Source organism: Montipora foliosa, chromosome 9 (assembly GCF_036669935.1).
Source record: "Montipora foliosa isolate CH-2021 chromosome 9, ASM3666993v2, whole genome shotgun sequence".
NCBI classification, from domain to species: Eukaryota; Metazoa; Cnidaria; class Anthozoa; order Scleractinia; family Acroporidae; genus Montipora; species Montipora foliosa.
In genome coordinates this window covers 36,780,252-36,790,251 of record NC_090877.1, presented here as the reverse complement: position 1 = coordinate 36,790,251, position 10,000 = coordinate 36,780,252, and the positions used below count along the sequence as shown (strand labels likewise).

Here is a 10,000-nt window from a genome sequence, read left to right as displayed (position 1 = left end):
AGTTTGCTACTTATCTGGAATCCATCATATTAGTGCCTGAGCCGTTAATTGTGACTGGGGACTTGAACATCGATGTAAATGATACAAATGATCCTAACGCTTGCGAAAAAAACTTACTGACAGAGCAGTTACTTCCAGTAAATCCAACAGGACAAACTTGGCTGCCTGAAGCCACTGTGAGAAGAAGAAAACAGGTTAATTAGGAGTGTCATGATGATATTTAATAGTTTAATTATCGTCATCGTTTAACATCATTGTCAAAATTATAATCCCATCTTTTCAGAAGACTCTTTCTTACCTTTTAGCAGAGCCGCAAGAAGACACGCCCAGAAAACAGGGAACGCAACTGACGCCTTTTTACACTTAATGTTTGCGGTATGGTCAGCAGAGCATCTTTTGAAAAGAATTTCCATTCCTTTTTTTCTCCCGCCTCTGCTTAAATTTAAGTCAGTACAACCTGTAGATAACAAAGGTTCTTTTAATAATAAGGTCGGAGATTTAATCTCTAATTTCTCCACTAAAGGGGATTTAGAGTTTTGAGTGGTCCTGGATACTGCGAACGGCGCCTTTGAGGCATCATCCAATTGGTGCAGAGTAAAATCGTCTTGCGTTAGACAGAGTAAATCTATAGGTCTCTCTCTCAGGAGGAAAAGAGCGAGTGGACCTAGAAGTTGTTGAAATGAAAATTTTCAAAATGGGGGGAAACAGTAAAACATTAAATGCTATTACCAATAAAACAAACCTATTATCAAAGCAAAGGTATAGGAAATAAATTTTTGAACATAACGTCCATATTCTAAAACTCACCATCACCTTTTTAAAATAACAATCTATGTCTTGTGAGATATCATAAAAACATGAACCCATATGACGTCATAGAAAAATCGAGAGATCGGTCTTGTATTACCTTATTTTTTTTGTTTTTTTTTTGTTTTGTTTTTATGTTTATTGCTACGATGGTTTCGCTGCGAAAGACACATTGAAAGAACTTTCCAGAAAATTTAAATTATAAAATAAATGAAAACCGAAAGATCATACTGAGAACAGCTACGTAATCAAAATACATTTCAAAAGTCTATAAGGAATTAATTAAGCATAATTGCACGTCCTCGTTAAAACAAATTAGAATTATGACTATTTAAGACACGTGTTGCGATTTTTTTCAAAACCATTGCCTTGAAAAGTCTCCCTTTTCAAAACACATCTCCTGAAATCACGATGTCCAAGCTTAATTTAAAAAGTTTAAAATTTCTGATGAGTTGTTCAGTACAACTTCCAAGCCAGCTGTGAAGCCAGTTACTACTGAATACTGCTACCAGAGGCAATATTGTGCTGTTAGGTTATGTATAAACAATTGCCGATTGAGTTTTAAGTGTCTAAAGATATGCATGTGTTTTGTTTGTTGTTAAAGTTCGATGTAATGTTTGCTGTTTGTTTGTCATTGTTTTGATATTCAAATAAGGATAGAGATTTTTTATATAATTTCATGTTCATAAGTTTTTGAGATTGTGATTTAATAATCTTTTAAACCGTTGGCTGAGAATATATTTTTAGAACGTTGTCAGGACCACGAAAACAAAAGAACGCATTACTACATACTTGCCGGAATCTTTTTCTATAATAAGCGTAAAATCTCTCAGATGGTAATAAATACTATATACACTGAGACAATTCAGGTTGGGTGAGCAAGTTAAAGTGTCTACTGCCAATTGCAAGGACGCCCTGTGCGACTTGGAGGTAGGAAAAGACGCCGGGAGAGATAATGAAAACAGAGAAGAACATTCGAGAAGCTTAATTGTTGATTGTTTTCATAGTAACTTTCATCACTTTAAGAACAGTACTGTTATGTTGTCTGTGGTATTTTCAAGTTTATGTATAATTATGAAAAAACATTCTTACCTATGAATCGAATAAAATGACCTGAAACTTACCAATGCTATAAAATGACTAAAATTTTGGTTTTATCAACGGAACTTCATATCTGAGAAACAGAACACAGTTTGTATCCCTGGGTGCTGTTACTTCAGACATTCAACCAGTGTCTTGTGGTGTGCCCCAAGGGTCAGTGCTTGGGCCACTCTTATTTCTCATCTATGTAAATGATTTTCATAATTGTTCAAAGCTTTTGGATTTTCATCTTTTTGCAGATGATGCAAATTTATTCTTACAGCATAGGGATATAAATATGCTTGAAAGTCTGATCAATTCTGAACTTGAGAAAGTTTATACTTGGCTTTGTGCAAATAGACTTTCATTGAATATTGATAAGTCAAATTTTGTCATTTTTCGTCCTATCCAAAGAAAACTGCCCAAACAGGTCATATTATCTATAAACAATCAAATGTTAACACAAGAAACTTCTATTAGATATCTTGGAGTCTACATAGATTATAATGCTAATTGGAAGACTCATATTACTTATCTTTCTAAAAAAGTCAAGAGAAGCATAGGCATTCTTTCTAAGCTCCGTTATTTCATAAGTACCAAAATACTACTTAGCCTATACTATGCTCTAGTTGAACCTTTCTTAAATTACTGCATGGTTGCTTGGGGTGGTACTTATCGGACAGCTTTACAACCTTTATTTATATTACAGAAGAAAGCCCTAAGAATAATTACTTTTACTAGTTTTAATGAACATTCAAGTCCTTTATTTAAAGATTTAAGAGTTGTTAAGCTGTTTGATCTTATTGCCCTTCAACTGGCAGTATTTATGTATAAGTTTCATAATAAACTCCTACCTCCTGTATTTGACCATTACTTTAATCCTGTTAGGAATGTACATAGTTATATTACCAGATTATCTAGCAAAATGACTTATGCAATTCCGAAGGCCAGAACCAATTATGGAATCTTTAATATACGTTTTCAGGGTGCTAAAGTCTGGAATGATATAAGCGATGACCTAAAGCTTCTTCCTCTCAAACATTTTAAGAAAAACCTAAAGCTAACTTTTTTTGAAAACTATTAAAAATTCTCATTATCCTAACATCAATTCTTCTGGCTTTCCGTTGTTTTTGACATTTTGTCTTTCTCAGTTTTTTATGTGTTTTTTGCTTTGGTGCGTGTGTGCGTATATGTGTGCATCTGACCTAATTTATATTAGCTTAATTACCAGAGTGTGGCTGTCCTATTTCATTAGCCCCTATGGTTATTTGGGGCAGCCTGTACTCCTTTCTATTTTTGTAATATCTTGTAGCTTATTGCGTTACTGTTGGTACAAATAAAGTTGTTGTTGTTGTTGTTGTTGTTGTTGAACCGGATAATGTAAATTGACCACCGTACAGAGATTCTATAAGCTGACGTTTCGAGCGTTAGCCCTTCGTCAGAGCGAATCCAGAGTAATTCGCTCGAAACATCAGCTTTTAGAATCTCTACGGTGGTTAATTCACATTATTCTTCGTTGATAAAACCAAACTTTTTGTATACTACTTCCCCATCGACGCAGCACCACATTCGTTCTATAAAATAACTACATGACGGTTCAATTAAAGACCTTGTCCAGGATCTCAATACAACAATATCAACCACTCAGCTCTCAATCGAGACAAAGTTGTCACAAAGATCGTTTGCCGCACTTAACTAACAGAGCACAACAAAAAACCTCCCTAGAGTCATAGTTAATAGAGGGAACTGGTTTGGAAGCTCGGCAAACATCAAAGGAGCAAACAAAGATGCCAAGATTTAGGTTGGAAAGTCCACGACCGCGCACAGTCTTTTGTTTTGCGCTCATACACTATGCATGATTACGTAACCAACACGTTTCTATTGGTTAGTTCCTCAGTACGGAGTAAATAACTATTGTGTTTTGTGCACGATCGAGGCCAAAAAAGAGAACAAAAACCTACAAAAAAGAAAGTTGTCGGGTTTCATAACCATTTCCGTCTATTAACTATGCTAGAGTTTACTTCTCGGCTAATAGACTCGACCTGTTCACATATGTCCGCATTTTTTTATTATTCTCTCAAGTAGAAACACACAGTTTTGAGTTTACAATTCATGTTTCAGATCATGACCAACGTCCATCGTCAGTTGCGAATAAAATGAAACGCTAGTCGGGGTGATATAGAAGATAGCTAAATAGGAAGTATGAATACTAAATAATGTGAATGTTGGGCAATTAAAAATACAATTATAGAAAAACAATGAGTATTTAACACGGAAAAATCCAAATGAAAGTGTTAAATTGACATGATTAACTTGCTTGTTTAATGAGGGGTTTTCCCAACCTATGTGCAAGGCCTCCTTGATTTTCAGTTGAAAAGGCGTGGAGGCGGTGTCAAGGATTGAAATCGATTCTCTGAGCACAAATCTCTGCATGTTTCTGATCCACAAATGTGCCAAAAGATGTATCTGTTTTTATCGGATTTTCACAAACACGTGTAGCAAGATGTCGGTTTGTCTCGCCGACTTAGCAGGCGCTACAGCCTACGTAAGAAAATTTGTAGACCACACGGGATAGTGATAAATTAGAGATGGCATCTTTGGCACTAGATAAGTTCTTGATCTTGTATGGGACAAACACTAACTTGATGGCTAAGTTCTTACAGTAGCGTTGGGTTAAGCGTTTGATTCTGTGTTGAGCGTAAGTCGAGAAGGGCCCAACAAAAGGTAATTTGTAATAGTGCGTGCGAATTTCATTAGAGCTGGTTGCCACGGAAGCGCGCAAAGTGGGGGAAAAGAAATTGCTAAGGTATAATTATTTGACAGTTCTGTTCACAAGACTGGATGGAAACTGATTCTTTCCCAGAATGTTGGTAAGTTCCTTAATGTTGTTGTGGAAGCCGATCCAGGTGTTAGTGATTTTAACTAAAACGTTCCTGTCCACCAACGTTCGTCTTAACCCCAATTTGTAGGGGAGAGGTGCAAAACAGAGAAAGTTGGTGAGAATGCATGTGTAAGTGCTCTTGCAAAAAACAGATGTGACTGACGAGAGATGGAGGATTGCTGTTGTCCAAGAGGACATCTAGGAACGGTAGTTTGTGGTTGACTTCCGTCTCCATGGTGAATCTAATGTTAGGGTGTTTATCATTTATACAATGGAAAAATTCCAAAGCATCCTTTTCATTGTTGAATAGGTTCATTCTATTTTTAACAGTGAGCCTAACTCACAAGCCCAAAAAAGAATGGTGGCCGTTTTAATTTAATAATTTTTTTAATTTTTTAACTTTGCCAGTCAAGCTGACAGAGCGCCACAACAGCTTGCGCCAATTACTGTGGCCCATTTTTACCCTCCCAACCATGATACACAACAGAAGGCAGACTGCAACACCGGGAACTACGTGCCCTACTCTCAGCGACAAGTGTGTGGGTTCTTTTACGTTTCACAGGATTATGAACATTGAAGGGTTCTGAGACTGGGCCTACGGTTTATCGTCTTTATCCGAGAAGACTAGAGAGTCTAACCATTTGCAGATGTAATTACAAAGGCAGCACTTTCTCCTCAATTATTTAAAGACCCTGAGTGTTGCGGGTCCGGCCGGAGTTGAGCTTACGATCTCTCGAGTGACAGCCCGGTGCTCAACCAATCCTATGCATAATTCGGCTTAAATAATTGCTACTGAGTTCACTGAAATCATGAAATGGTTTAGAGTTTTACTTCAAGCTGATAACTCGTGAGAAAAGCGTGCATGTATGTCAAAAAGAGATGCTCGAGGATCGCAAAACACCCTGCAAAATCAGTTAAATGTAAAAAGTCAACCCTCGAAGTATGGTGATACGCGTGTTATATTACATCTGAGTAATTATGAAACGTTTGTATATATATCAGTGATTACATGATTTTTGCTCGGCCAATTTCGAAAAAAATAGCCCCTGTAACTTTTTCAGTTCGAAGATTACAAATTTGACTGGTTTTGAAATATATACACATTAGTATTTAGTTCTCCTTTATTCCAAATTGTACTCGATGTCACGTTATAACTTGTACAAAAAAACTCGACTGGCGTAATGAACACCTGCCTGAATTTCTCAGAATAATTTTTGAATGACTCATTAGGACAAACTGCTATGACAATAGCGAACAGGAATCAATTCTTTTCAAACATGTGTTTGGCAAACAAAAAGAATTTTCAATCCTTGATTTCTGTGACGCCATGTAAAAAGAACCCGTACTCCATTCCAGAAAATTCCTTGCCATTCCATCGTTTCTAATCGGATAGTCGATCTCTTATACGGGTCTGATTTAGCCTGCATACCGTCCTCAGGTGAAATCATTACCAAGTCTATCCAAGACGTTCACACACTGTGCTACTGATTGACTTGCGACCGAGTTCAAATGCAAATCTAGAGAGCGCTGTTCGAAAATATCATTGAAACCGCTATAAATGTTGACATACTCCTTCAAATGAAGGGAAAAAAAGTTTTGTTTTGTAAGTGTCGAAAAGCGAAAGTGAAGGGCGACGGGCAGATTTGCAAGTTTTATCGCTTGAAAACCATATACTGAGATGAGACGTCTGGAGCAAAGTAATTTACAAGCAGCTTTCCCACAAGTTTCTAGATCTTTCGCTTCGTTTATGTTTCTGCTCTACCTCTTCTTCAATGTAAGTAGTATAGAGTGCTCGAAAATTGCCTTTTGACAAGCAACAAATTCACCAACCGATGATCTTTCACCTGACCGTTGTCACCTTAATAGAGTCCAGATTACGAACGAGTCACCATCTGTAAATTTATTATGACTGACAGACTACGCAAATGTCCATTATCCAAGTATCACTTTCCCTTACAAGGCAACATTAGTGCTATGAAACGTTAAAACTTACCTTTTGAATTCTCAGCGGCTCTGGGTGGGTTACAACGAAGGTTTAATATTTTCATACCATCTATAATACACTGAGTTCACTGATCCTGAACGAAGAATCACTTTTAAAAGATTACATACTGGTTTTGACAAAGGCGACCAACCAAAGTAAATTAATTCAGGGCTCCATTAAGGTAAAAATGTTATTGTATTTTCAGTTGACAAAAATCTTTGACCGCTGTCCAGATTATATTTACGTATGAGCCATATCCTTTTCTCAGATTGAAATTTGACAAAAAAAGGCTGCAGTCCGATCTTAGCAGAGCAAGAAACACTAAAAACCTGACTGTGCAGCATTCACATATTTAATACAAGCCATGCAGACACCTTGAGAAACATACATATTGTGCATGCAACCATCTTGCATTGGGGCAAAAAGGTTTTCATGCAGCATTTAGGTTTACTGAAATGTGAATTGTTTTGTATGTCCTTTTCCTCAGCGATATGTGGCCGATCCACTCATGAAGATTTGGCTTGATTGAAAACGGGTATCTTACAGACTTGTAATCAGGAATGAGGGACCAATACCACTGTTTGCGCGAACAAAAAAACTGCAATCAAACTCGTAGCTACCGAAATACTCCAGACAAAACAGCACTGCTTGAGGTATGTCTATACCTTGGAAACACGGAGAACCATAATTAATCGAGGGAGGTGTTATGGAACCTTAATACCTTCAAAAGCAAGAACAATGTTGTCGCAATCGATGTTGAATACACCTTATTCGCGATGGCCGCCATATTGGATTTGCTATTATAATGCAAATTATCTACACACTTCTGAGGGGGCAAACAACACGAGTTCGAGAGGTTATAACGAACATCTTAGCCACACAGATGATTTTTTTCACGTTCATTGAATGTTTCTCACCTCAGTAGTAAAATAGAATAATTACAAAAGTTACTTAGATGGTTTTTTTTAGTAAAAAATGAGGAGATAACGAAGTAGAAAGTAAAAAATTCAAAGGCAATCAAAGATTTAAAATTATTATAAAAGGTACTTAATTCTAAATTCTGAAATGAACTTTTAGCAATTTGATTTCAATATCTCGACGAGCCGATTTTCCGCAATTTGCTTTTTTTTCCAATGTTTGCCCCCCAGCATAACACATGGCTAATTTTCATGACAATTTGAAAACCAACAAGGCGACTATCGTGAATAAGGCCTATTGACCGTGACAATGCTTTCGCTTCGCACGTATTCGCAAATTAGTTGCCCATAATCTCGAAAAAGGGCGTGTTTTGCGCACCGTCAAGGCCAAAATATAGACAAAACATGAAACAAAAAGACATGTCCGGTTTCATAACATTTCAATGCATTAACAATGGGAGAAACTACACTCAAATCAACAGCGTTTTTCCATTAGGTGATATAAGTATTCTTCATATCCCAAGTTCTTGGTTTTTCTGACGAAGAGCTAGCCCTTGAAACGTCACTGCGCCTTCAAACTTTCGACATCAAAGCCAATCTACGTGAATTAAATGAACTGATACAGTGAATTTACTTTGTTAACTTTGTTAAGTGTATAAATCACGAAAGATTTTCGGTCAATCTCCCGCCGATGAAATTCCAATGCATCAAGGTATCATCATAGGATTTCATTTCATCTCTTTTACTTGATTAAATTTGCCATAATAAATACAAAAGAGATGATCATAGTGACAAAGTGAAGTTAGTAGCCCAATCACTGAAGGCCCCGCAGCTACAGTTGTCTTACAGAAGTACCGAATACAAATGACTTGTAGGAGTATTATATAAATCTTTATTATATATATATATAAAAAAGGACGTTACATGGTGGCGAGAAGATATGAATTTTATGTTCAAGTGGCAACAACAATATCGATCTATACTGATATAGATATTGCTGTCGCCACGAGAACATCGGTAAAATTCATATCTTCGAGCTAAGGTGTGGCAGTCCAGGAGCTCGAGCGCTTACCATTTGAATGGAATTTTCGGTAATTCCGGGGAGAATTCTTATGGAACAGTTCATCACGGTGGATTTTTTTCGGGAAAAAAAAGGTAATACCTTTCGAGGCATTCCCCTTTTCTCGCTTTGACCGGAATTCCCGGAAATTTCTGTACCATTTGTCCAAAATTACCAAAAGTGCCAGAGAAAATAGACCGTTTCATTTGTTTTTAAACCGAAACAACCCGCTTTTCTGGCAAATGATGCAGCGCATTCCCATTTTCTTTTTCAAAGTGCAGAACGTGCAGTACCATCTGTCAAAATATTCTCGCCGATAAATTCGGTTCCCAAACGTAGTGGTCTTACTGATTCTACGAGTGTTTTAGTTCCCGGTAAGGCACCCGTCGTTTGAATACTTAATTAAATATGCGGCCTCTAAGGTAAAACTTTCCCCCATGGTTTCACTTTTTACTGCCCGCAAATAATTGCTTTCAAAGTGCCATGTGTTGACTATAGACAACACACACGCGGCTGTATTAATGCTAAGCCTTTTTTTTTTCTGGCTAAATTCATTAGCTCCTCGTGCCTAGCTATTTCTCATCGCGTTTTATTAGGTTTTCTAACATTCGTAACTATTCTACGATGCAGAAGAGAAGGTGATCGTTACCAAGGGTAAATTCAAATATCGGAAAAATAAAAGACTTTTAACGAGATGCCTAATGACATAAGGAAATTCGAAGACATACACGGTCTTTCTGATTCCACGAAAACAATTTTTACACAGTAATTATTTTTCAGTGGCTTTTTTTCGGTATAAATTGTCTGCTGCAATGCTTCTTTGCGAGCTCAGTCGGCAAATCCGAAAGTGGTAATGGCTCACACAAGGGCAGAAAAAACCTGTGACATGCACAGCGCGGTCTGCGTTTCCGTTTCAGGTGATAACGCCCAGGTCGAATACATAGGAACAGGAGCTCATCAAGGGAACCTATATCTTCACTAATTGCTTGAGTCAACCCTTTCCCGAGTAAATTATTTTTAGGAACAGGTTTTCCCACGAAAATTATCACATTTCCCTTGACGCTGAGATAGCTTTGTTACAGTTTTGATGTAAACATGCAAACTCAACGCTGTTGCTAAACTATATTGAAGGATAAAACAAATGTTTCTAACTTTCAGCTGGGTTCCAGAACAGTCAATTACTGCAACGCCGTTTGTATTTTTACGCGAGCTTTAACTATAACCGTTAGAATAGCCGGTCAGCCTCATTCTTCGGACGTCCGTTTGTACAT

The 10,000-nt window shown here is 37.2% G+C and overlaps 2 protein-coding genes across 2 annotated transcripts in view; both read right to left on the bottom strand.

Moving 5' to 3' along the window:
- The window catches only part of LOC137970188 (uncharacterized), a 17,930-nt gene extending 11,040 nt beyond the window's left edge, over positions 1-6,890 (bottom strand). Inside the window, exons 1-3 of the mRNA XM_068816707.1 lie at positions 6,762-6,890; positions 299-457; positions 118-174 (exon numbers count right to left, since the gene is read on the bottom strand). Coding sequence (XP_068672808.1) covers positions 118-174; positions 299-457; positions 6,762-6,816 — 271 coding nt within the window. The 5' untranslated portion in view covers positions 6,817-6,890. The remainder of the gene's footprint in view (positions 1-117; positions 175-298; positions 458-6,761) is intronic.
- Positions 6,891-8,538: 1,648 nt separating this feature from the next.
- Positions 8,539-10,000, bottom strand: part of LOC137970192 (uncharacterized) — a 13,720-nt gene continuing 12,258 nt past the window's right edge. Inside the window, exon 8 of the mRNA XM_068816712.1 lies at positions 8,539-10,000. This exon is cut by the window's right edge and continues 67 nt beyond it. Coding sequence (XP_068672813.1) covers positions 9,942-10,000 — 59 coding nt within the window. The 3' untranslated portion in view covers positions 8,539-9,941.